Source organism: Mirounga angustirostris, unplaced genomic scaffold (assembly GCF_029215605.1).
Source record: "Mirounga angustirostris isolate CCGP_5_RB_7025 unplaced genomic scaffold, mMirAng1.0.hap1 SCAF_10, whole genome shotgun sequence".
NCBI lineage: Eukaryota > Metazoa > Chordata > Mammalia > Carnivora > Phocidae > Mirounga > Mirounga angustirostris.
The window spans coordinates 35,729,915-35,756,441 of NW_026991718.1; the positions used below are offsets into that span (position 1 = coordinate 35,729,915).

Consider the following 26,527-nt stretch of genomic DNA (forward strand, 5'->3'; position numbering starts at 1 on the left):
AGGGACGTGAGGACAGACTGTCATATGGGATCTGGGATTTCCGTTTACTATAAAGGACATGATTTGGGGGGCGCCTGGGTGGCTCCATCGGTTAAGTGTCTGACTCTTGATTTTGGCTCAGGTCATGATCTCAGGGTCCTGGCATCGAACCCTGTGTCAGGGTCCTTGCTCAGCGGGGAGTCTACTGGAGAGGGAGAGAATCTCCTCTGCCCCTCCCCCACCCCCATGTGCACACTCTCTTTCTCTCCCTCTACCCCTCCCTGCCACTCGCTCTTTCTCTCTCTCTTAAAAAAAAACCTGAAGGACATGATTGTGACAAGTAGTAAAATCTGAATAAAATATGTAGATTAGATAATAATATTGCATCAAGGTTAATTTCCTGAGTTTGATCATTGAACTAGGGTGGTTTAAGAGGATGTCCTTGTTCTTAGGAGACACACTGAAGTAATTAGGGGTGAGGGGCACTGCATGTCTGCAGTTTACTCTCAGACATTCAGAAAAACCTATAATGTGCATATGTGTATTATATCTTGGGGCTAAAGGGGAAGGAGAAAGCAAATGTGGCAAAATGTTAGCATTTGGGGAGTCTGGGTAAGGGCTCTAAGGAAATTGTTTATACTATTTTGCAACCTCTTTATTAGTCCGAGTTTATGTCAAAGTAAGAAGTTAAAAATTTAAGACCCCTCTGCGGTGTCTGGGTGGCGGCGGTGAGCAGAAGTGTTAGACCCAGGGGACAGAAGGCCTCCCAGGAGGCCGGGGACCTGGACTGAGGGAAAGACGCTTGGGAGGGAAGGGAGACGCGGCCTCCCAGTGTGGAGGGAGAGAGAAGAAAAGAACTCAAGGGTCCTAAGGGAGGACTTGGGCCAGGACTTGGGGGTGGGGGCACTTCCAGAGAAGAGAAACGGAGTGTGGGGGAGGAGTAGGTGTAGGGGGAGCTGGGGTGGAAGAAGGGCTAATGAAGAGTTCTGTTTTGTTGAGCTGCCAACTCAAGTCAGGGCTGATCCAGAAACAAAGTGTTATCAATTCATTTTAAAGGGAGAATGTTGGGGTTTTAGAAAGGCATCCCAGCCACTTGGACTATAACCACTGCCGACTGAAGAAGGACTGCTGCGTCAGTATTTAAGCATTTGCTTTAATGAAACATTTTTAAGACTTACAAAAGACTTACAAAACACATCTGAGGAAATGGGGTCTTTAACCAGGAGAAATGCAGGACGATCAATGCCATCCTCGAGACCTATAGGAAACGTCTCTTGAGCACGGGCCAGACACTGCACCAGAAGTGGGGGTGCCGAGGCTCAACCCTGGCCGAGGCTCTTACAAAATAACCCACCTCCAGGGTCCATGTCTCCCAAACTGCAGGGGGATTCGAGTGTTGTATTTTTTACTCCAATGTGTGGCAGGGCTTGGTTGCTGCTGAATCAGCTGACTCAGGACTCCCACGGATGACTCCAGAAACTGTGTGGCCCAGGACAGCATCTCGGGATCAAGCGCATCACCCCCCGGAAGAATGTTCTGAAGGACAACACTCAGTAAGGTACCTTCTGTTTGTTTAAATTTTTGTTGTAGCTGCCAAATGTTCAATCCTCATTTCTGGTTCCCCTTGTCATATTGCGTTGGCACTGGTATTTGTGCTTCCTGCCAAATTCAGGGTGAGTGGGAGGACAGACAGCATGGGCTGGAGGGCCCAGGGCCAAGGCCACTGCAAGGTGTTGCTGGGGCTCTGGGCCTGGGGAGAGTGTAATTGATCAGGTAGGGCAAATCCGAAGGGCTCAGCAAGGTCAGAGACAGGAGAAGGGGTCACTGGCTGGGCTGTGTGTGTGTGTGTGTGTGTGTGTGTGTGTGTGTGTGTGTGTGGAGGATGGGGTAAGAGGTGAATCAGAATCAGCATGTAGAACAGGTAACAAATGGTATTGTATTGTGCTTGGTCCGGGCCTTCACAGCTCAGCTGGGCGTGGCATCTGAGGGATCCCAGAATCAGGGGGAAAGTGCCTCCTCTGAAAAGCAAGGAGGACACACAGCAGGCCCTGAGAGCAAGCATTCAGGCATGGATACTTAGATGGGGCACACAGTCACTTGTGTTGGGGAAGAGATCACAACCCACATGGCCCCCAGTTGGAAAACAAGCTCTTCAGGGGGAAGGTCACCTTACACTTGCTCAGTCCTATGCAAGGATGCTGGGTCAGCCCACTCACAAACTGCCTCTGTGTGAGCCCCAGTGGACCCAGCCTTGACTCCTCCCAGTCCTTCCCAGAGCAGGTCTCCTGCCACCCACCTGGTCTGGGGAGGGTTCAGGCTAGCAAAGCTCCCAGGTGACTCAGCCTGACTCAGGCACCCAGTCACTGAGCTCTGGGGCTGGACTTCCATTGACTCCCAGGTAGATGCTCTTATTCCCGCCCAGGGATTTTAATAATTCTATTTGAACGTGCATCTCTCTGCTTTCCAGATTGTAAGGGTCAAGGCAGCATCCATCAGGTTCAGCAGGATCTAACATAGTGCCCGGCACCCAGTAGGGGCTCGCCGCACGACCCAGGGGTGCATGGGTGGACAGTGAAATGTCCAATTAGGATTCTGTGCTACATCATCTTTCATGAAAGCCTGAGTCTGTTCTTGGCTACTAGACCATGATTTGTGCTTTTTGCCTTTTAAAAAACAGTCGTGGGAACAGTGGCCTATTCAGATTACACACTTCTTTTCTAAGAGGCAGGTCCAAACTTTGGCAAAATGGTTCTTGGCAGAGTGGGGTGGGGGGAGGTGCTCTTTTACTTCGTGGTCGCCCCTTCCTCCCTCCACACGGCGCCTGGTCAGGGCCCAGGGCCACTAAGCTTCCTCCAAACCCTTTCCTTTAAAAGCTGCTGCCCAGAGCCCTGGTGCTGGCAGGATGCTGATAGATAAAGTCCCCTGGAGGGGCGCCTGGGTGGCTCAGTCTTTAAGCATCTGCCTTCGGCTCAGGTCATGATCCCAGGGTCCTGGGATCGAGCCCCGCATCAGGCTCCCTGCTCTGCGGGAGGCCTGCTTCTCCCTCTCCCACTCCCCCTGCTTGTGTTCCCTCTCTCGCTGTGTCTCTCTGTCAAATAAGTACATAAAATCTTTAAAAGAAAAAAAGTCCCCTGGAGGACAAAGGCCTGATGACGCCTAGAAGTCAGCCTCTCACAATGCTGTCTGCATGGGCGCTTAGGTTGCTGTCTCAACTCTTCGGTAATCAGAAGAAAAATGACATTTGAGGAGATCGATCCCAACAATATGGGCCATTTCCCAGAATCCCCCCGGGAGTACTCACTCCCACATCACGGTCTTGCTGTGCCTCTTTCCCCCGTGCTCCTCCCCGAGAGCCACAGGGCTGGCTCAGGGCTGGTTGGTATCTTCAGCAGCTGCAGGTCTCTGCTCACATGTCCCCTTCCCTCTATGGCCCTCCCCAGCGGCCCTATTCAGTCTCACCTTCCATTCTAGTCTCTGGGCAGTGAGGCTTTGCACACACTCCTGGAGCCCCCACTCTGGTGTGTGTTAGAACTTGGGGTGCTGTGGGACAGCAGGGTGGGACTCCGGCCCTAATCTCTGGTGGTCCAGTGACGGGCAAGGCCTGGGGTCTGTGCTCTGTGAGAACAAGGACTGTGTGGGCCCCGTTCCTTACATCCCAGCATTGGCACATAGTAGGTGCTCAAGGAGCATCTGTGGAATGATGTTGTCTTTTTTCAGGGAAAGCACATGGCTACCCTAACACCTTGGACAAGTTCAGGGAGTACCAAATTGTGGGGGGGGATGGGAGAGGTTCCCCCATCTCCCTCCAGAACCCTGAGAGCTTCCCTTTGTGGGACCCAGTCACGTGTGGACTTCGATTGTGCACAGATGTGGAGTACCAGGGCAGAAGTTTCCCAGAACTTCCTTCCAGAAGAAATCAGGCTTAAAATACTTGCCCACCAGATGGCCGGGGCAGCCCTGGGGCACTGCCTCTTTTATCTGATGGCCATCTGCAAAGAGGCCTCTGGGAGCTGTTCTCAGAGCATCAAAGGGACTGGGCTGTTGGCCGCCCTCGTGGGTCACAGCACTGTTGCCTCTACTGGGGTCCAACCCATGGGACTGACCTGCCTAGCGGGGCCATGAAAGTTTAGACAGACAGACAGGCAGACAGACAGACAGGCTGAGATGGAAAAGACACACTTGCCCCCCTGCCTCTCCCCCTGGCTAAAATCCAGTGTGTGGCCAGTGTGACCAATTGATTACACATGGACCCGGGGAGGAGGGAAGCAGGAGGGGGGAGGAGGGGGATGGGGAAGGGGAGGGGGGAGGGGGAGGGGGAGGAGGGGAAGAGGGAGGTGGGCCGCCCACAGGTAAAGACTAACGCCTGGAGTCTGAAACAGTGGGAAAGAGCCCCGTTTGGATTAACTGAACACATTCCCGGACTGCAAATCCCCTTTTCTGAAAGCATAAACACCCAAGAAGGCAGATGTAAAATCTGAAGGACTTTGGCCTCAGGGAAGTCGTGTATGTCACTTGTGTAAATAAGACCACACTGCCTTAAAAATAATCCACAAGGCGGGAACAAAATACTTTCGTTGTTATAAAACTGGACTAAGATTGCATTTTTTTTCCGTGAAATTACTTTTCAGAGTTCATAAATATACCTTATGAAAAGGAAGGAAATAGCATTCACAAGATAGAGTACAACATTTTTTTGGATTATTTATGCTTTTTTGTGTGTCTGATTCTGAACCCTTTGAAGAACTGGAAGACTATAAAGTAAGTCGAATGATTTCTTTCCAAGAAACATCAAATAAAACTCCAGTTTCAGAGAGACAGAATTCTTTACCAGAGTTCCCAAATGCCAAGAACCTTCTTTTTCATGTTTTCTGTAACTGAAAGTTATTTTCCATAAGCCTGCGTGATCTCCAATTGAAAATATCCAAAATGGAAGCAAGCCTTGCCCAGTGTGAGGTTAGTTAAAGGAGGAGCCCCATTGCCCATGACTCAGAGAGGGAAGAAAATGTGACCCCAAATCTGCTCATCACAGACTCAAGTTCTCGGGGGTGGGGGGGTGTCAGTATTTGAAACACTGACCTGTGTTGATTAATCAGACAGCACGAAGCCACCTAGTCTTGCCCCTGGAGGCTGGCCTCTGTCCCCACCGTGGTCGGTGCCCGGCTTCTTCAGACCTGCGTGGCCCCGGGCCCAGCCTGTGGTCAGCAGATGACAGGAAACCTCCTCAGTCAAGTCACATTGTCCTCATAAGTGTCTGGTGATATACCACCCTCTCCTTCCCTAACACTGCTACCTATGAGGTTGGGGGCTGCTCTGGACATTTGTCCCTGTGTGTATTTCTGCGCTCAGTGTGTGTGTGCGTGGATATGCCAGTATGGTGGAGATTGGGAGGGACAACCCAGTATTTATTGGTCATCTTCACTGTCCCTGAAATTTTCATGCACTTTCTTCTTCAATGCCCATGTCAGTCTCCAAAGGTAAGGATTATTGAGGCCCAGATACATCAGGAATATATTAGTTTTCTAGGGCCGCCATAACAGTTTACTAAAAAACTCGGTGGCATAAAACAACAGAAATTTACTCATTCACAGTTTTAGAGGCCAGAAATCCAAAATCAAGGTGTCCGCAAGGCCGTGCTCCCTCGGAAGGCTCCGGGGGAGAATGCTTGCTTGCCTCTTCCAGCCTTGGGCGTTCCAGGTGCCCCTTGGCTTGTGGCGGCCTCCCTGCCTCTGTCTTCATGCGGCCTCCTCCTCCGGGTGTGTCTCTCCTCGTCTGTCTCCTACCAGGGCACTTGTCTTTGGATTTAGGGCCCTCCTGAATAATCCAGGATTGTCTCACGTCAAGATCCTTGACTTAACTATATCTGCAAAACCCCACTTCTCAAATAAGGTCACATTTACAGGCTTGGCGGGGGCGGAGGGGGCGGGCAGGGGGGTGTGGTTAGAGTCTTAACTTATCATGGGGAGGGGGGGCTACAATTCAACCTACTCTGAGGGGTAATATTTGACACTTATTGGCAATTAATGTGCCCTGGCACTGTTTTAGTGCTTTGTCTGAATGATCTCCTTCAGTCTTCGTAGTAGCCCCAAGAGGCAGGTACAAAGTATTGTTCCCATTTTTGCAAGTGATACCAAAGCGTTGAGAGGGGAAATAAGTCTTCGGATCACTCATATAGAAAGGGCCAGAATCTGTGCAGTGGTGAGAAGCCCAGGTGGCCCTGCCTGGCTCTCAGAGCTCACACATGGCTGCACCCCCTCCTAGCCAGAGCCTTCATTTCACCCCCTTCTGTCATCATGCTCGCTGACATCCACATCCAGTCAGATGGACCGTACCCCTCCCTCCTCTGGTGGCCAGTGCGGGTCTCCACGGGGGCCCATTCCTGCAGTGACACCTGGACCCCCTCATTCCTCTCTCCCTATCCTCCCAGCCCTGCAACTCAAGCTGCCCCCGGCTGCCCGTTCCTCACCTTCGTCGGGAATTTGAACGCACTGAGCCCCCACACGCTACCCCGGGCCTCCTCCCGGCTTCCCTCTCCTCCCTGTCCAAGCTCTGCTCCTTGGCTCGTCCTCCATGCCCCAGTGTGAATCCCTCAGCAATTCTACCTTTCTCTCTTTTGTCACAGCCCCTTGGCCAAATCCCAGCCTGGGAGGAGCCCTCCCATCTCTCTTCTCCGTGCCTGCCCCAGAGCTGTTGACTGGTGTTAGAGACAAGCACACAGTAGGCCGGCTGCCTTGCTTTAAATTCATGGTCTCAATCTGCACGTCGGCCCCGTATGCTGCGGGGTAATCCCCCTGTTCTATTAGTCCTCTCCCCACTCCCACCTGCAGCCACCTCCCGGGCTCCTTCCATGTCTGGGCCATTCCTTAGCACTGGCTTTGTCTCACTAGCTTCTCGGGATGAGTTTGCTTGTACCGCGGTAACAAGTCAACCCCGGCACTCAGCGACCTCACGCTGAGTGGTGGGCGTGAACCTGCAGAGGGTTGAGATTTCATACCAGCAAGCCCACCGTGGTGTGTGGGAGGCTGTGCTCCCCATCATCTTCATTCGAAGACACAGGCGGATGGAGCCTCGCCCAGCTGCCGTCGTTACGGTGGGAGGAAGGGAGTGTGGCATCAGCTCTTCCGAGCATCCGTCTGGAGGTGCTGCCTGTCACTCCTCCCATCTGATAGGCTGATGCAGTCACATGGCCACACCGGACCCGGGGGCGAGGAGAAGTGTGGAGAGAAGAAAGTGATCCTATAGTGTGCTCAGAAGCAGGAGTAATGGAAACATAGCGAACGAGCCTCATGGCCACCACCCCACATCAGAAGTTCCAAAAGGTCAGGGGCTGTATCTTACCTGACACTTTCTCTTCCCCGAAGTGCCCGGCCAAAGCCTGGGGCAGAGCTGCTGTGTGGGCCAGCCCCCACTTCCAGACCCAGCAAAGAATCTCCCTCCCCGCTATGAGGGCTTCTGGTGCTGGAGGCAATCGGGCTGAAGCTCTCAACCGAGCAGAGTTTTGGATAAAAAGTATGAGAGCTGACCTCCCTTAGAGCCCTGCTTTTTGTCACAGACTGCCAATTTCTTTCCCGACGAATGCCCACAGCCCTGCCTCTGCGCCTCCCTGACCCCATCCCGGGACTCCAGCCTGGTCTGTCTAGAACCTGGGCCAGTTCCAGCTTGTGCCACATCCAAGGTGTGGTTTGAACGCCCAGAAGACAATACAACAACTTCTCTCTATTGGCTACAGTATGTTGAGCTCTTCTCAGAGGCCAGGCATGGGGTTAAGTGCTTTGACGTATCATTTGATTACTTCTTGTCCCAAGCCAGTGAGGACGCTCCTATCATTAAGTTCATTGTGCAGATGAGGATATTAACACTCAGAGAAGTTTAAAAACTTACGCAAGGTGCCCCGCTGGGTAGACAGGATCTCTGGGCTCTTCCCCACCTGTCTGGCCCCCACCTCGCCTGCCTTGTGACTGGGCCCATGGCTGAAGGGGTGAGGGGTGCCGAAGGTCAATCTTTGGAGCGCGTCTCCAGCTCCGGTGGGAACTCAGTGTTCTTCGTGGGGGCCGGAGGGCGCAAATAATGATGGAATTTACCACTCAAGGTGGCATGGCGAAGTGTGACTTTTGTTTGATAAGCTTGCGTTTCACGTCTTTAGGAGCAAACAAACCATAAAGTGGCAGTGTGTTTTAATGGACAATTTGGAGTACATTTCAGCCGAGCCTGCACCCAGAGGGAAAGGCTGGGGGTCTCTGCCCGAGGGGAGGAATGAAAGAGGCAGGCACACGGGGAGGGGCAGAACGTTGCTTCCCACCCACTGGCTGCCCAGGTTCCGGAGCTGGGCCGTCTGGACAAGTGTGTTTGCTTCTTAGGTCTTAACCTTTTCCTTGCCTGAAAAGTGGGGAGGAGTCAGTCTCATTCCCACACTCTCAATCAGGTGCTACGGTAACCACAACATCTCCACTTGGAAGGCTCATTACGATAAAAATAATAACAGTGATAACAAGAGCTAACTTATCCTGACACCATGCGCCAAACAGGATGCTAAGAACTTCATATGCATGACCTTTTATGAGGAACGTGAGGCATAGACAGATTGTAAAGTGTGCCCAAGCTCATCCGGTTAGTGCGTGATGGCACCGGGCTAGAGACCCAGTAAGCTTCCCCGGCCAAAGTCTTCACCACCGAATTTCGTGGTGGCATGGTGATGACCATGGTGCCCGAGACCATGGCAGTGATGAAGGTGGTGCGGATGGTGGGGACGATGCTGACAGCCAATGCTCCCAAATTTTGGCTAGGTAGTTGTCCCCGTTCTTAGCTTCTTCTGTAGGTGTGAGCCTCCCTTGGCCACATGGCTAAGGGTTTAATTTCAGGGGAAAGGTACTAGGTGAGCATGAGCATCCCCCCACCCCGAACAGACCCATTTCCTCCCCAGCGAGCCCAGTGAAGCCACGACCTGGGAGGTTGGCTGGGGGGAGGACCCCTCCCAGGACCCCACTGAGGCATCACCCACCTGCTGCTCCAGCCAGCTCTCTTCCCCCAGCCTGGCACAGCCCCACGTGCTCATCTCATCTGCCCAGCCTGGAATGCACTTGCTGGTCCTCTCCGCCCCTGTAGCCCAGTCATCCCTCAAGGCCCACTTCGAGCATGGGCAGTTGGTCAGTTCTTTCGTTCGTCCGTCTGTTCATTCACTCATATTTGCTGACCATGTGCATTAAGCACCTGCCACATGCCAGGTATGTGTGGTGTGGAGGATGACGAGGGGGTCAGACACAGGTTCCATCCTGTCCCTTCTTAACTGTGTGACTGGGTGAGTCGCCTCCCCGGCCTTCAGTCTTCACATCTGTAGAATGTGGATCTTCGATGACACTGTGTGAAACCGGGGCTCGTGGCTCGTTGTGACCACTAGCCCCTCCCTCTAGGCACCTTCCGTCAGTGATGTTTCCTTCCCTCGCAGGCCCCCTCACACCTCCTCTGCTTCTGTGGCTCTCCCTGGCCCGGCGCTTAAAGGGGGGCATGCTAATTCAGCAGTCAGTCCTGGCCACAGGAAGGTTCTGCCAGCTCCAGGCTGGGCTTCTCGTGACTCCCCGGCACTGAGGCCTGGATTAGGTTCAAGGCGAAGGCCCGGCAAAAGCTGGCTCCTTCCCCAGACCGCTGAACCATTGCACCAGACATAGGCCTTCCTGGGTGTCCTTTCCAGAATGGGGGAAAGAATGAGCCAGGCCTGTTGTAGCAAGGGAATAGTGGAGCTCTGTCATGGTGAGCAGAACCTCCTTGCTCATCCCGATTTGCCCCTGCAGAGTTTGTAAAGGGGAGAGCCCACCTTGAAAATTCTGCCCTTGTCCTGGTAGCACTTGGTTCACCCTTAGGGGCCACGCTGGTCCCTGAAAGGGTTGACCTCCCTCATTAGGATACCAGATGAGACACGCACGGGGGGGCTGTGTAGCTAGACACCACCCAGCACCGTGCGTGTTGTGTGTCAGGGGTGGGGGTCCACGCAGAGGCCTAGAACGAGCAGTCAGGGCCCTTTGGCCATAACGCGCTAGTGCTGACCACTAGCAGGAGGTTCTAAATGGCCTCAGGCCCTTGGGGGCTGAAAAGGGATTAACTAGACTGGTATTTTTTGTACAAGTCTTCAGATAAATCCAGAAAAAAAATTCAGCAACTCTGGCTCCCCTTAATACACAAACACGGACAACTCCCCAACTCCAGAATTTCTTAAGCAGAAGCGGCTGGAGAGGGACATTGGTCTTGACCTTCCCTGTAGCCACGGGGTGCTCCCTCCCCACTGACTGTATAGCCAGGGTAGCAGTCCAGCCTTCGATCCCCTCCCCTGCCCCACCCGGCCAGACGAGCTTTGCAGGAAGGGACCCGCAGACAGTCAGACTGAGTCCTCTTTTCTCCCATGTCGGTCATCACTGTCACTTCCATTTAACAAAGTGGTCACCCACGGCCTAGTCTTTCTAATATGCCCTGTCCTCTTCTCCTCCCCATGTCACACATACAGGATGAAAACACCAGGAGTTAAGAACCTAACAAAAAGCATGCAGGAAAAGGGACAGTGGGGACAGGAAATCAAGACCATGAGGATGTGCGTGCGTCTTCTGAGAACTCCTTCCAAAACAGAGACAAGGAGAGACAGGGCAAAGAGGGAAGGAAGGCAGAAAAAGGAGAGACCGAGACAGGAACAGCCCAGGAAAGGGAGAAAGCAGGCTTGCCAGAGCAGCCAGAACCCTCCCAAACAGGCTTTGCTGTTGGGGCAGATGAGATAAACCCTTAGCTTATGAGCAGAGGAGGCGAAGGGTTCAAGTCAGCAGCCTCATGCCCAGCCTTGGAGGCAGGGGGAGCCGGGGAGGGGGTGGGCAGGCAGAGTCTGTGGCCAGGGCAGCCTCTTGACCCCATTATCAAATCACACACACAAATCACATCCTAACAAATCGTGTGTGCATGTGGCAAGTGGGGAGAGTCCTTTTAACATTGTCTTCTCTCTTCCTCATTCATTGAAGACACTGACGGCTAAAAGTAAGGACTACACACACCCTGCCCTGACTTCCCCTCCCACCAGGCCTCAGGGTGTTCAACCCAGAGTCCACAAGGCCTGTGTCCCCTGCCTTGGGTCCCATGAGTGGCCCCAGTACTGTCACCATTGTGTTCCTCATCTTTACCCTTCCATCTGGAACAGCACGGTGAAAATGCTCTGCGGTCTGCAGACTCAGGTGTGATCTCAGGTCTGCATTTGCTCCTTAGCCTCCTTCTCCGTAAAGCGGGCATAATCGTCTCTAGCCTCCGGAACCACTGAATGGACGAAATGAAAGAATGTTGGCAAAACAGCACATGGAGAGTGTCTAACGTTGATGACAAATGCGCCAGTCTCCCTACCACCTTGTAAAGTAGGCAGACGTTACTGTTACCATCATCTGGCCCTTTGCTGGGTGCCATGCCAGGAGCTCCTCACTTGGCCAAAGAGCGGCCTCCTCCCCAGGTGGAGCAGGGACCAGGCTAGTCGGCCTGTCCCATAGGAAAGGCTCGATACAAGGGTGTTGAAGAGCAAAGTGCTTCGAGACCAAGATGTCTGGTTGGGGAGCTCTGGCCTCGGATGCAGCTGCTGGCACGAGCTCCACAGAGCCAGTGAAGATACTCATCTTTAGGCTTTTTGTCTCAGGCCACAGATGCTTACACCATGTCTTTTCAGGAACTTGTCTGTGTCCAGAAGTGAGACCAGGTGGGTCCACACAGGAACGGTCGTCTGGTTTTTCTGTGGTCCTACCACACTAAATCACCTAGAGAATGAAAATGCAGATTTCTGGAACTCAAATTCCCCCACGAACCTGATTTAGCAGGCACGTGTGTGTAGGGGGAGAGAAAGGGATGGACGTCTACATGTCCAGTCTCCTGGGGACTGCTGGGCCAGCCAGGCTTGGGAACCCCCAGGGATCCCCCTGCACGGCCTGGCAGAGTGGTTGCCCCTGTGGGCTCCGATGCCCCACAGCTGGGTTTACATCCCGATTCCTGCCCTCTTAGTAGCTGCGGCACCTTGGCATGTCATCAGCCACCCTGTGCATCAGTTTCTTCATCTGTAAAATGGAGCTGATGATGGTAGTGAGACCAGAGTGTTGTGACAAGGATGAAATGAGTTACTACACCAGAACCTCAGCTTACAAGACATCCTCCAAAGCAAGGTGGGGGGACGGGGTGTCTTTATTTTTGGCTACCTCCTGTGGGTTCCCCGGGATCATGAAGCCAGAGCCTAGGCCTCGCCTGCAGAGGCAAGTCTGGGGCCTCTCTCAGACTCCCCTCTAACACACAGATCCCTTCCCCCTGGAAGCCCCCAATTCTATGGAGACAACATAAAGCCAGATAGACACACAGGAGGGATTTTTTCCAAAACACTAGTGAATGCAAAAGAAGGTTTCTATGGTTACTGCACACACACTTTAAAACTAAAAAAAAAAGATTTGTTTTGTTTTGTTTTGTTTCATTTTAAAACACAAGTCAGAACCCAACACAACCTAGCGATTGCTTGCAGTATCCTGGCCACAGCGAAGGCAGGGAGGCTGGACGCCAAGTCAGGGTGGGCTGCCCACTGCAGTCCCCTTGGTGTGGCCTTGACCTACAGCTACTTCCGTGGCTGAACCAGGAAGTGAGAAGCCTCATCCCGTGCTGGTCAGCCACACTGACCATGGCAGAGGCCAGACCCCTTCTAGGCCAAACCAGAGAGAGGGATGTGATTCTCTGGTTAATCTTGTCAGCTAGGAAGCCTCAGCCCAGCTCCAGGAACAAAGAAAGAAATTAGCCTCCATGTGGCCAGCGACCATCATGTGTTTCCTAAAATGTAACATGTTTACTTCTTTGCTCTTCAGTTTAAATGACCAAAGGAAAAGTGATTCCTTTTCCCTGGAATGACTCACTGGAGAGGTGAATGTCAGGGCCCCGAGGGACAGCAAGAAGCTCACTGCAGTTCTGGCTCCTCGCTCCCTGCTGTCAGATCTTCGTGTGTTTTTTCCAATGTCAGAAGGATTTCAGAACATCTAAATCGTCATTAAGACGTGCAGGAATATACCTGAGGCCAGCTTCCTGGCCCCCTGACAATTTCCCTACATTATGTGGAGTCTGGAGCTCTCTCCTTGGACAGGTCCCAGAAATCTTACCGACTCTGCCCCTCCGCACCGGGAATGAGATCTGTTTGCTCTTGAACCGGTCGGGTTCTCTTCTGAGCATGGGCTGCGAGTCTTGCTAAATACATTTGTGTTAACTCTGAAGATGGAGATCTCTGGAGAGTTTCACATCAACGTCTGCCCTCTGCCCGTTTTCTCCATTTCCTATATTCTGCAAATTACAGACCCACTAATTCACCAGGCTTCTAATTCACTTAATAGATAAGGGGCAGGTATGCAGGTCTCTCTCCAGTCCAGGAAGGGTGGTCAGAAGGGAGGCCCAGCTCTGTGGGAATGCAAACGGTCACAGTACTCTTCCACATGGCCAGACGACCTCGGAGAACAACTGCATTCCCGTTTCCTGAGGTGTCTGCATCTGCCCACACTGACTCATCACATCCTGAAGAACCCTGTGAGGCTGGCATGACGACAGCATCCCATTCTCAGATGGGGAAATGGAGGCCCGGCGGGGCGAGCGACTTGCCCAAGTTTGCAGAGCTAGTAGGTGATAGAGTGATACTTTGCACCCAGCCTGTTGGCCCAGTAAGCCATAACCCCCTGGGCCTCCTGACCCTGTGCTCTGCTTCCTGTGACAGCTAAGAGCAGGACAGCAGAACCTTGCAAAGCGTAACGCGGATTCTTGCTTATCTTTGCGTGGAGAACGTGCCCCATCTGTGGACCCAATCTGAATATGTTCAGCATAGATCTCGGCCACTGAGACTGCAAAACAGTGGATGTCAACCCTGGCTGTATCTAGGCTTGTGAGCTTTTAAAATTTCCAATGCCCTGGACTGTTCACCAAACCACTGTAATCAGATTCTCTGGAAAGAGGGAGCCAGGGATCGATTTTTAAAGCTCTCCAAGTGATTCCTGGGTGCAGTGAGATTAAGAGCTACCACCTAGTACTGAATCAGCAAGAATCTGAGGGTTCTTCATAGGATGTAGCCCCTTCTTAGATTTTAATCACCTGATACCCCTTGCAAATGAACTGGATACTGCCCTCCTGCAGTAGGAAGAGAAATGTGCCTTGATGCATGCATGGTTTTACCATAAAAAAGCAACCAGAGTGCTTATTTAACCACCATGCCCGCTTTTCCACCACCCAAAGGGTTATTTCTGGCAAACATTCTCCAATCTGTGATCAGACGTTACTAAATAATGTTCCCACAGCTACACTTGTTTGATACTCAAGGATGAATGACCCCATGGCAAACTGTGCCTTAAAACTTGCGTGGCTCTGCTGTCCAGTGGCGTAATACCCAGAGACTGGGGACCCACCTGAGCAGGGAGGGCGTGGTGATGAGGGACCACTCCCACTTCCTTGGGAACAGTCTAAGTGGGTGAGTGTCTTGGGCCAGCTGCCATATACATGCTTACTGGTGAATGGTGTCATGGAAACAGGTCTTACTTGGTTAAGCTCTTTTTTTTTTTTTTGAGATTTTTGATTTATTTATTTGACAGAGAGATAGCACAAGTAGGCAGAGAGGGGGGCGCCTGGGTGGCTCAGATGGTTAAGCGTCTGCCTTCGGCTCAGGTCATGATCCCAGGGTCCTGGGATCGAGTCCCGCATCAGGCTCTCTGCTCCTTGGGAGCCTGCTTCTCCCTCTGCCTCTCTCTCTCTCTCTCTGTCTCTCATGAATAAATAAATAAAATCTTTAAAAAAAAAAAAAAAGTTGGCAGAGAGGCAGGCAGGGGGAAAGGGAGAAGCAGGATCTCGCTGAGCAGGGAGCCCGATGCGGGGCTCCATTCCAGGACCCTGGGATCATGACCTGAGCCAAAGGCAGCCGTTTAACCGGCTGAGCCACCCAGGCGCCCCTGGTTAAGCTCTTTTTGGTTAAAAAGATTTTCATGACAAAATTGAGAAGGGGGAAGAAAGATCCATAAACTTTCCATCCTTCCAGGCTTTTCCCCAAAATATATTTTATGGTTGCACTCATTGTATATGGACACTTTCACATCCTGCTTTTTTTAATTATCACTTTGCTACACTACGATCCAAACCTCAATAACCACAAGTTATTTGACCATCCCTATTGCTCGCTACTTGATTACCTCCATCTCTTTGCTATTATAAGCTACACTTTAAGGAATATTGTACACAGGCAGTGTTTTCCTTTTTCTGATTTATTTGTTTGACATGAATGTATAGGACTAGAATTACTGAGTAGGAACTTTTAAATGACTCTATTACCAAATTGTTTTCCACAAGAGTTATATTACTACATATTGTCATTAATACCAGATACATGGCAGATCCCATAAAATTTCACCAGGATTGTGTATTTTTCATATGTTATTTTTTGGGCAGCTTAATATACAAAATAATGCCATGTTACTATTGTAGTGGACATTTCTTTGATTACTAGCAAGTTCCATTCATTCATGCACGCAGTGATGATTTTATGTATTGGATGCCCATTCTGTGCCAGGCAGTGTTCTAGGCACTGGAGAGACAGCAGTGAACAAAACAAACCCCAACCCCCACCCCTGAGGAAGTCGTCTTCTAGTGAGCTTTTTCCTGTTTGTACTCTGGCAACTGTGTGACTCACTTAACAGTAGGGGCTGGACATTTGGGCAGGTTCCACGCACACCTTTAATTGGTGCAGCCTTGCACAGCAGAGCTTCTCTGAAAGCCCTGTGCGCAGGTGATAAGGTGAAGACTTGCTTGCGCGACATCCCTCCCGCCCCCTCCACCCCACCCAGCTCCCTGGACCTCCAGCCCTTCTCTCTCTCTGGTACTGGCCGCCCTTCCTGGGTAAATGGAAGGCCGGCAGAGCTGAGGGGAAAGGTGGGCTGGCCAGTGCCCCGGGGCTATATGATATGAAGGGTGCCATATCAGCCCTGCCCGTGGTCCAGTGCCCACTCACTGGAAGGCCACCATCTGGGCCACCCCCAAACAGCGGCAAGTCACAACCCTGCAAATGATGGGAAAGATGCCTGTTTGCAGGGCCACCAAAGGATTAGCCTGTTCAGGGTCGATCTTGCCCGGATGCAAGCTGGGGTTTCCTTCATCTCCTAGCCTGAGTGGACTGCTCGTGCTGGTGTCTGGTTCTGAATACTCGGCCATGCTTTCTTTCCAGAAAGTGAAATGAGAAAATATGGATGTGAAAATATCAAGAATATTCTCAGTAACTGAGGTTAATCATTAGAGCCAGTAGGAGGGGTCTCGCTCTCACGTCTGTACTTGGGGTAGTCAGGGGAGCAAGCAAGTGGTTCTGCTTGTGGGCTACCTGCCCGAGAAGCTGGGACTTCAAATCATAGTGGTGTAGACTTACCCGCCAGTTTACTCCCCTGGGGTTCTCAGCTCCTTCAGTGTCTCTTGCTAGCTTTTTTTTTTTTAAACCTTATAAGAATTCACACACATCTTATACAAAACCTAGAAAATAGGGGTGCCTGGGTGGCTCAGTCGGTTAAGCGTCTGCCTTGGCTCAGGTCATGATCCCAGGGTCCTGGGATTGAGCCCCGCATCAGGCTCCCTGCTCAGCTTGGGCTCTCTCCTCTCCCTCCCTCTCTCTCTCTCTCTCACTCTATCTCAAATAAATAAATAAAATCTTTAAAAAAAAAAAGACCCTAGCAAATAATATAAACAAGGAGGAGGAAATAAAACTCTCAGATAGTCACTGCTGACATTTTGGTACACATCTTTTAAAGGTAGGTATGTGTGTATGCACCAATGGAGATAAAGAAGTTGGATAGGTAGACGTGGAAAATGGGATCATTGCAGTGTGCACGCTAGAAAATGGACTTCTTTTCCACTCAGCATTCTATTGTGAACAAGTTTCCATGTCCTTAAGTGTTCTTCTACAACATTATTTGTCATGGCTGTGTGTTACTCCCCAGAATGGGAAACTACAGCATATTAACCAGGCCCCTCCACAGAGCCTTCCTGAGATAAGGACACATGGAAGCTTTATCCACAAGAGACTGGATGAATGAAATCAAAATCATTTAATTTTGTCCCCACATTTCTTGGGACCAACAAAAAAAAAAAGGTGGTCATGATGATGATGATTACTGGCTACTATCCTTGTTCTTTGCAAGTTCCTAAGTCTCACATTCTATCCGTTCACCATGGAAGCACCAAGTATGTATGTGCCCAAGAATCCTCTTGGATCCGGAGAAGTGGCCTGCTGTGACAGCCTGTCCCACTGGGTACTGCTGCTGTGAGTTTGCTTGTGGTGGGAGATATTTTGTCACCACAGACAAAGGATATTCCTTCCTAATTCTTTTTTTTTTTTTAAGATTTTATTTATTTATTTGAGACAGACAGAATGAGAGAGAGAGAGAGCACATGAGAGGGGGGAGGGTCAGAGGGAAACGCAGGCTCCCCGCCGAGCAGGGAGCCCGATGCGGGACTCGAACCCGGGACTCCAGGATCATGACCTGAGCCGAAGGCAGTTGCTTAACCAACTGAGCCACCCAGGCGCCCTCCTTCCTAATTCTTTTTAAGTAAGCCGGTGCCAGGGCCTGATGATCTCTCTCCTTCGGGAAACAGCATCTCTTATAAGTAAAAATCCTTTTTTTGCCTCTAGCAAAGAACCTGATGCTCCAACATTGTTACAAAGTGTGTGTGCTTTGTTTCAATCTTGCCCCAAATGCCCATATAGAAAGAACACAAGAATTTAGAAAAAGTGAGAAGTGAAGTTTGGGTGTTTTGAAAATAACTTCTTTTTTTTTTTTAAACTTATTTATTTGTGAGAGAGAGAGAGAGAGAGCACAAGCAGGGGGAGTGGCAGGCAGGGGGAGAAGTGGGCTTCCCGTTCAGCGGAGGGTCTGCTTCAGATCCTACCTCCCTTCCCCTCTGCCCCTTCCCGCTCTCTCTCTCTCTCAAACAAGCAAATAAATAAATAAATAAAATCTTAAAAAAATAGGGGCTCCTGGGTGGCTCAGTCTGTTGAGCATCCAGCTCTTGACTTCCACTCAAGTCATGATCTCAGGGTCCTGAGATTGAGCCTGGTGTTTGGGGTCCTCTGCTGGGCATGGAGCCTGCTTTAAGATTCTCTCTCTCCCTCTCTCTCTGCGCCTCCCTACCTCTCAGAATAAATTAATTAATAATAAAATTTGTGACACCATAGTTACAAAATTTTTTTCTTGTGATCATTTCATAATGTGTACAAATATCGAATCATTATGTTGTACACCTGAAACTAATATAGTGTTATATGTCAGTTATACCTCAGTAAAAGAAGAGACCTCTGAGCATTGCCCAGAGGTTGATTCTTAAAATTTAAACTAATACACAGTGTTTACATTATTTAAAAAATAATAAAGTAAAATAAAATATGACTTTTCAAACAATAAAAGTATTGATAAAATCACACAGCTGAAGATAAATACACTCTCATTTACCTCACCAGTGTTTCCTGTTTTGGTTAACACATTTTAATTGCCTTCTTTGGGATTTCCGCTACAGCTCTTTTACCTTCATGTCTGGACTGAGTGTCGCACACGTTCTGTCCAGAAACCCGAAGCCCAGGGGTTGTAAGCAGAGCCTAGAGTCATTCATCGCCTGTCTGGCACAGATATCTGCCCCTTGGAGTAAGAATCCTGACTTGCCCTGAGGGTGAAAAGCACCAACACATGAGAAAGAAAACTAGATTTGAGGCCCAGCCCAGAGTAGCCCAATAAGTAAGAATTGTCCCACTGCTGCTAACCCCTGGTTCTGGTTCTGCCTGGGGAGACCTGGGGGGCAGGTGGTTCTGTTTCCACGCACAGAACCTCAAAGCAAGCCTACCTCCCCCTTGAGAGGTCACACCGCTGTCATCTAATTGTGGCCAGGTGTGGAGAGTCCTGTGGGCTTTGGTTAGGTGCTGTCAATGATTTCTGAGACCTGTGGAGGCTAGCCAAGGAGGTGGCCACACCGAAGGGAGGGGCAGCCTTCCAGCACTTTGTACAGAGAACCCATCATCACTTGCTGGGGCTGGCCTGCTCTGTCAAGTGGAGAGAGGCCCTGGTTCCTTGGCTAAAGAGAAGACCGGCCTAACTTTGGCTCTAAGCCAGCTCTAGACCCCCCAGGCTGCTAGAGCCTCAATCCATCCTCCAGCAGAGATCCCTTCTGACACATGGTCGATCGTGGAAAAAAGCATAGCTCCCCGCCCTCCACTTATTTCTTTCAGCATTTACTAAATTTGAGATGTAAATTACATGCAGTAAAATGTACATGCTTATTTATGTATTTCCCCCTTTCCACGACCACCAGCATCAAGATCAAAATCTGGAGCACGTCCATCACCCACCCCCCAATAGAGGGGACCACTATCTGATTTCTATCATCCTAGTTCTCGAACTTTATAAAAATGGAATCATACAGTGTTAAGATTTTCTGTGTCTAGTTTTTTTCACCCAGCGTCATGTTTTTGAGATTACCTAAGTTTGCATGATCACTAGTTTGTTGTTTTTCAGTGCTGAGTAGTTTTCCACTGAACGGCTTTAGCACAACTGGATTGTGTCTCAGTAGACTTTGGATAGATAGGTGGGTTGTGTATTGTTTTTAGCTATCGCAAACAAAGCCTATGAACATTTTGGTGGACATTTGCAGTCACCTATCTTTGATAAACACCTAGGAGTGGAGTTGCTGCATGACTCAGGAAGTGAATATTTAATTTTACTAGAAAATGCCAAAAATGTTTCCAATGTTACTGTACCATTTTGCATTACTACCAGGAGTGAGAATTCCCCTTCGTCTACATATTTGTCAACACTTGATATAGTCTGTCTTTAGCCATTTGCATGGGTGTTACTTCTTTTGTGGTTTTAACTTACATTTCCCTGATGATAATGGGTCAAGAACATTTTCATGGGCTTATTGGCCATCTAGTTATCCTCTTTTGTGAGGTACCTGTCCATTAAAAAAAAATGTTTTTGCCAAAATAAATTGGCATGGTTTATTACTTTTCTACTGGCAGCAATATGAAAATTGCTAGGAATTATACTCTTGTCCCTTCCAGATTATCTGCATTAAAACCATAATTTTTCAAATTATATCAAACAAAAGATAAGAAACAAAATTCCAGGGCACCTGAGTCACTAGTTGGTTAAGCGTCTGACTCTTGGTTGAGGCTCAGGTTGTGCTCTCAGGGTCGTAATCTCAGGGTTGTAAGATCGAGCCCTGCATGGAGTCGCACATCTGGCTCCATGCTGGGGGTGGAGCCTGCTTAAGATTCTCTCTCTCCCACTGTCCTCCCCCCGCCTTAAAAAAAAAGAAAGAAACAAAGAAAAAAATTCGGTATTAAAATCCTCAAAGCAATTAGGTATCAAAACTGAAGACAAATTTCTATTATGAGAAGAAACAAGATATAGTTTAAACAAGACCTGACATTACAAAAAATTAAGTCTTTAACTGGGCAAAAGATCAAAAGTTAATTAGAACAATTTTCAGATACGGAATACCATTTGTGCATTTTTTAGATCCATTACAGTAGTTATATTTCCTTCAAAACCAACAGGAATTCTGGGATACAGTGTAAGATAATGGAATTTGGGCAAAGATCTCCTACCCTCACTTACTTAATCTATATTATGTGCATATGTGCAGATGGGGAAGGTTAGGGGTCCACAAGAGGGTCCACAGACTGGCACATCACCAAGTATGCATTGGACCCCAAAGTTCCCTCTTCAGTGGGCTGGGCTTCCTGAGTTTTCTTTGCAGCCTTTCTTTTGCCATTTTTGGCTGGTGTTCTGCTACAGTTCTTTATAATCCCCCGAGGAAAGGCAGACCACTGTGGGACTTTTTGACATTTTTAATCTTATGTCATGCTCATTTTTGTTTTTCTCCAGTAGCCCCTGGTTTTGGTCAATCTGTGCCTAAACAGCACTTAATCATATCTTTGGGTTCCTCCTGTGTGGGCTGCCTTTGTTACGCTGTCTTCATTCATCCACCAGTTTCTACTCAGACACAGTGGCCACCAGGTAAACCTGATTTTGTCTCCCTTATGCTTTTAGATTCTTTCTTCTGAGAGCCTCACGAGGCTATCCAGTTGTCTTGATTTTATGTCCCTGAATCAATTATCTTTCCCTCAATCCACCGGAGGCACACAACCTTCCACCAACAGGAGCACATTTCATAAAGCTGAAAACCAGCTTTCTTATTTCCTGCCTCAACTTCCGACCCATTTCCTGCCTGGCAGTAATGTTGTGGGCTTGTCATAGCTGCATCCAAACTCTGTGAGAATCCGTCAGTCTCTGATCATGTCTCCACTAGGTGGGTAGAATTCAGTAGCACACTTGGGGCAGTGGTTAGTTTTGTGTCAATTTGGTTGGGCCACAGTACCTAAATATCTGCTCCAACCTTATTCTGGATGTTTCTGTAAGGGCGTTTTTAGATAATATTTACATTTTCGTGGGTGGACTTTGAGTATTGCAGATTGCCCTCCATAATGTAGGTGGCCCTTATCCCATCAGTTAAAGGTCTAAGTAGAACAAAAGACACATCTGCCTGGAACAAGAAGGAATTCTGCCAGCGGACTGCTTGCCTTTTTTCTGGATCTCCAGCCAGGAGATGCCAACCCACCCTACCAGCCTCCGTAAGCACATGAGCCAATTCCTCAAAATAAGTCTCTTCACACGCACGTACGCACGCACGCACCTGTACACACACACACAATTATTGGTCCTGTGTCTCTGGAGAATCCTGGCAAAAAAATGTCAGGGCAAGTCTGGAGTCCTGAACCACAGAACCTCTGGTTCTTCTCCTGGCTGCCACTTGCAAAGAAAAACGAACCTATGAACTGGCTTTAATTTTTCAAAAATCTTTGTTCCCAAAGTCCTCATCTTCTTGGGATCAACATGGCTGAGGGAACATCATCATCTCCACCAGTCAGGGGCACCCTCCTCAGGCAGGAGGGCCTTTCCCAAAGCTGGAAGAGCATGATGTAGGGGCATGCAATCAAGACCACTGGTGGTTAAGTGAAGAAATTTCTACATTCTGGATTTGAGTTGTCAGTCAGCTAAATGTGTAGTGAAGAGGTTCTCCCAGTTTTTAGCTGGCCTTTGCTCTTTTGTAATGATGCCTTTTAATAAACAGAAGTCACATTTACCTCTTTTTTATTTATTTTTTTTAAGATTTTATTTATCTGACAGAGAGAGATAGAGAGAGAGGGAAACAAGCACAGGGAACTGGAGAGGGAAAAGCAGGCTCCCCGCCGAACAGGGCACCTGATTCGGGGCTCGATCCCAGGACCCTGGGACCATGACCCGAGCCGAAGGCAGATGCCTAACCAACTTAGCCACCCAGGCGCCCCAAAGTATTTTGTGTATTTTCTTGGTTTAAAAATACTTTTTATAAGTAATCTCTATACCCAATTGTGGGGCTTGAACTCAAGACCCTGAGATCAAGTGTCATATGCTCTACCGACCGAGCCAGCCAGGCACCCCCTCACATTTACCTCTTTTTAAATTTCATGGTTACTGCTTTTTTTGTGTCCTGAGAATTCTTTGCCCACCCCCAACATCACAGAGACATTCTCATGTTTTCTTCTAGAAACTAAACTATAAAGTTTTAGTTTTTACACTTAGGTTTATGATCCAACTTGAATTAATTTTAGTGTGTAGTGTGAGGTAGTTGTCAGGATTTTTTTTCCCATATAATATCTAGTTGCTTCAGAAACATTTTTTTAAAGATTTGATTTATTTACTTGAGAGAGAGTGCAAGTGACAGAGAGAGAGAGAGAGAACGTTCGCGCATGTGGTGGGGGAGGGGCAGAGGGAGATGCAGACTTCCCACTGAGCAGGGAGCTGACTATGCTCCATCCCAGGACCCTGGGGATCATGACCTGAGCCGACACTTAACCAACTGAGCCACCCAGGCGCCACAGAAATATTTATTGAAAAGAAAAGAAAAGAAAAAAGAACTTCCTGTCCCCCACTGAATTATTTTGGTACCTTTATCAGTGTAGGTATAGACATTTTTATCTAAGACTCTTGGGTGGGTGGCTGTGGGCACTTGATCTGAGTCTGCACTGACTGGACAAGAAAGCATCAGGCTTATCCTAGGTGCATCTGTATTTCAGATGAGTGTCCTCCTAGTGCTAAGATGCCTGGTCCTTGGCCATTTCCCAATCATGTTTGGGAATTCCCGTTTGGAAGTCTGATGTTAGAGTCAAGCCTTGGCTTTGTCATTGAATATCTGAGGCATATCTTGACCTCCCTCTGCTTCGCTTTCCTTATTGGTAAAATGGCAAAATGGCACAAACCGAAGCACCAGAATGTTGTAAGATCAGTGGGATAACAAAGCAATGAAAATACTGGTTATTGCCTCTTTCTTCCTCATTACTGTTAACTCCTTGAGAGCAGAGAGCATGTCTTATGAATCTCTATACCCCACTGCCCTGAAAGACTATCTGGCACATAGTAGGTACTTATTACATATATGGAGAATAAATAATATTCTTTTCGGTAGCTTAGATGTAACCATTTATATGGCAATGTGCTGTGATTTATTGCTACCAAATTCAGTGGGCAGGTCTGTCTTCATCTTATTTGACACAATTGACAGTCCTCCTTCCGGATGCCCTTTATTCTCTCTGCTTCCAGAACACCACACACTCTTTGCTTTCCTCCTGCTCCTTCTTAGCCTTCATGGCCACAGCTGTTGCCTCTTCTCTAAGTCCTGCGGCGTCCAGAGTTCATTTCCCACCTCACTTTTCTTCTCTCTGCACACTGCCTCTTTGGTGATCTCCTCCACTCGTGCTATTTTAAGTGCTATCTCTGAGCTCCTGACTCCTGAATTTCTGTATCCGTTCAGAGCCCATACACACATAATGCATGGTCTTTTCTACTTTGATTTTAACAGGCATCTCTAAATCAGATTCATCTCAAGCAAAGCACAAGATTTCCCCAAATCTGATTTTACCTCACTCTTTCTTGTCTTGTCTTGGCTTTTCAAGTTTTTCCAAACAAAATCCTATGAGTCAGCTTTGGTTCTTCTCTTCACCCTCACTCCTCACATCCAGCTCTTCATTAAGTCTAGTTTGCCTGTGCCTCTGAAATGATTTCTGAGTGTATCCATTTCTTTCCTTCTTACCAGCACACCCAAGTCCAAGGTGCCCACCCTCTCTTGCCAGAGCCACTGCAGTGGACTCTGGGCTGCTGTCGCTAAGCTTCCTTTCTCGGAAGTCCGGATCATATCACCCCTCCTGTGCAAAAGTCTGTCTTAAACTGACATCCAGACTCCTTACCGCAGCCTGAAAGGTTCTATGTGAATGTCCCCTGCCTGCCTCCTTGACTTTGTAGACAAATGGATTTATCTATAGGGAAACCTGGAGGATAAGGACACAGCATTCCCGACATCCAGGAGGCTCAGCCTTCTATATGGTTATGTCATATCTTGGAAGGTTCTAGAGTTGAGTCTAGATCTGTCAGATCCTCCAGAAAATATCCAGTGGAAATTGCATATGTCTTGCAACTGAACACCTAATGTATCAATTACCTAGAAAATACTGATGACCGAAATCCACCAGTGGCTGTCAATGTGATTATAAAGCACTAGTGACCCGTAGGCAGTAGTGGGGAGTGATGACCGGGTGACATGGTGAGTGGTGGTGACCCGGCAGTGCGGGTAAGTGGTGGGAACACAGTGGTTGTGATGATGGGTGGTGACCCGGCAGAGGTGGCATGCTGAGTTGAGGAAAGCACGTGGGTCCTCTGGCCAGACTGGCTTGGGTTTCAATCCTTGCTCTGCCCCATCTCTCTGAGACTTGGGGCACGTGAGCTGCTGAGGCTCTCTGAGCTTCATCTGTAACATGGGGTGATACTGACCTTAGCAGTCTGCTGGAGTGTTGCTCTGGCATGGCATCTTTTTCCGGAAAGGGACAGGAAATGCCGTCACTGTTCTCTTCCCCTTCTCCTACAGATACAAAGTCCAGTGGTTCCCTCAGGACGTTATAGCAGAGATGAGGTGCAACGCTGATGAGGGGTTCTGTACACCCAGGCCCCTGGCACTCTGCCCCACCTCCCCACCTCCCCTTGGTGTGGTTAATTCTAGGAAAGCCCTTGCAAAGGCACCAGATTTTCCAGTAAGAAGTAGACTGCTGTTCAAATGGCTATGCCCAGATGGGGCCACCTTAGTGACAAGACCTGGTACATTTGGGGTGCCAAGAACAGCCCTTCAATGTGGGCCCCTCCACAACAGTTGGGCTGGGAGGTTTGCTCAGGGAAGCAGAAGAGGGAAGGCAAGACTGAGCATAATGTTGGAACCATTCTCTAGTGAGACAAGATCTCCCACAGAGTGAAAAAAGCAAAATCTTCGAAGTTAGGAAATTATGAGAACAGAAAAGAAGTATGTCCCATAGATTATTTAGAAGTGGTCGAAGTGAAGACCGTGGGATTTTTTTTTTCTTTTTTAAGCAAACAACCTAGGATGCAGCAGCTAGTTTTGACATTGATAGAGTCTTAGGGAACTAGCTTGTGGTCAGCCATAGGTACTTTCCACACCCACGAACCACCACAGGGACTTAAGTCCAGCAAAGCTCGATTTCAGATTCTCTAAACCAAAGAGAAAAGCCCCACGTTGGGTTAACCGGCAGCCACGTGCTACAGACAACCCAGATCTGAAAACGAAAAAAAAAAGGTGTGTGGAAACAACCATATTCTGGTGGTTTCTAACATAACTAATGTCTTTCTCTCAGTGATTTGCATCATGCTGCAGAGGTGTTGTCAAGCAGGCTCCAGGTCAATGTGTAGATTTTGTGTGCACCTGTTTGCAGGCCAGAGAGAGAACAGTCATATGAGAGCAGAGTCTTGATACTCTCCATTGCCTTATTTTCCTGAAACAGCTTTATTGCAGTGTAACTGACATACAAAATACTGCACATCCCTAAAGCATACTGTTTAAATTTTTACGTATGCGTTTATCCACGAAACCATCCCGACAGTTAATACAGTGAACATCGCCATCACCCCAGCAGTTTCCTCATGCACCTTTGTAATCTCTCCCAGGCCTCCCTTCCCTTCCCCCTCCATCCCTACTTCTTTGTTTCATTTCACTATAGATTTTCATTTTCTACAATTTTACATAAATGGAATATACAGTATGTAGCCTTTTTGTTGGTCTGGCCTCTTTCACGCAACGTAATTGTTTTTGAGATTTTTTTTTAAAAAAATTTATTTGTTATTTATTTATTTGAGAGAGAGAGAGAGAAAGCACGAGCAGCAGGGGGAGGTGGCAGAGGGAGAGGGAGAATCCTCAAGCAGACTCCCCACTGAGCACAGAGCCCAATGCAGGGCTCCATCCCAGGACCTGAGATCATGACCTGAGCAGAAATCAAGAGTCGGGCGCTTAACCAACTGAGCCACCCAGGCACCCCTGTTTTTGAGATTTATCCATATTGTGTTTATCAATAAATCATTTTTTTCTTTTTTTTTTTTCCCGAGTAGTAGTCCATTGTATTGATGTGCCACATTTTTTTCCCCATTCC

The 26,527-nt window shown here is 48.8% G+C and overlaps 1 protein-coding gene and 1 long non-coding RNA gene across 7 annotated transcripts in view; one reads left to right on the forward strand and one right to left on the reverse strand.

The window, feature by feature from the left end:
- Positions 1-26,527, forward strand: part of BCL2L11 (BCL2 like 11) — a 110,921-nt gene that overhangs the window by 57,524 nt on the left and 26,870 nt on the right. For all 5 annotated transcript variants that reach the window (XM_064572201.1, XM_064572199.1, XM_064572198.1 and 2 more), the window contains one exon: positions 1,404-1,537. In XM_064572201.1, coding sequence (XP_064428271.1) covers positions 1,404-1,537 — 134 coding nt within the window. The remainder of the gene's footprint in view (positions 1-1,403; positions 1,538-26,527) is intronic.
- On the reverse strand, positions 1,113-24,861 carry LOC135361739 (uncharacterized). 2 transcript variants are annotated; one of them, XR_010405551.1, is made up of 6 exons: positions 20,134-24,861; positions 18,538-18,672; positions 11,373-11,741; positions 6,971-11,256; positions 5,056-5,171; positions 1,113-1,997 (listed from the first exon to the last, which is right to left on the reverse strand). It is a non-coding gene; the product is annotated as an uncharacterized LOC135361739 (long non-coding RNA). The 2 variants fall into 2 exon arrangements; XR_010405550.1 differs by lacking the exon at positions 20,134-24,861 and having other exon boundaries at positions 18,538-20,124.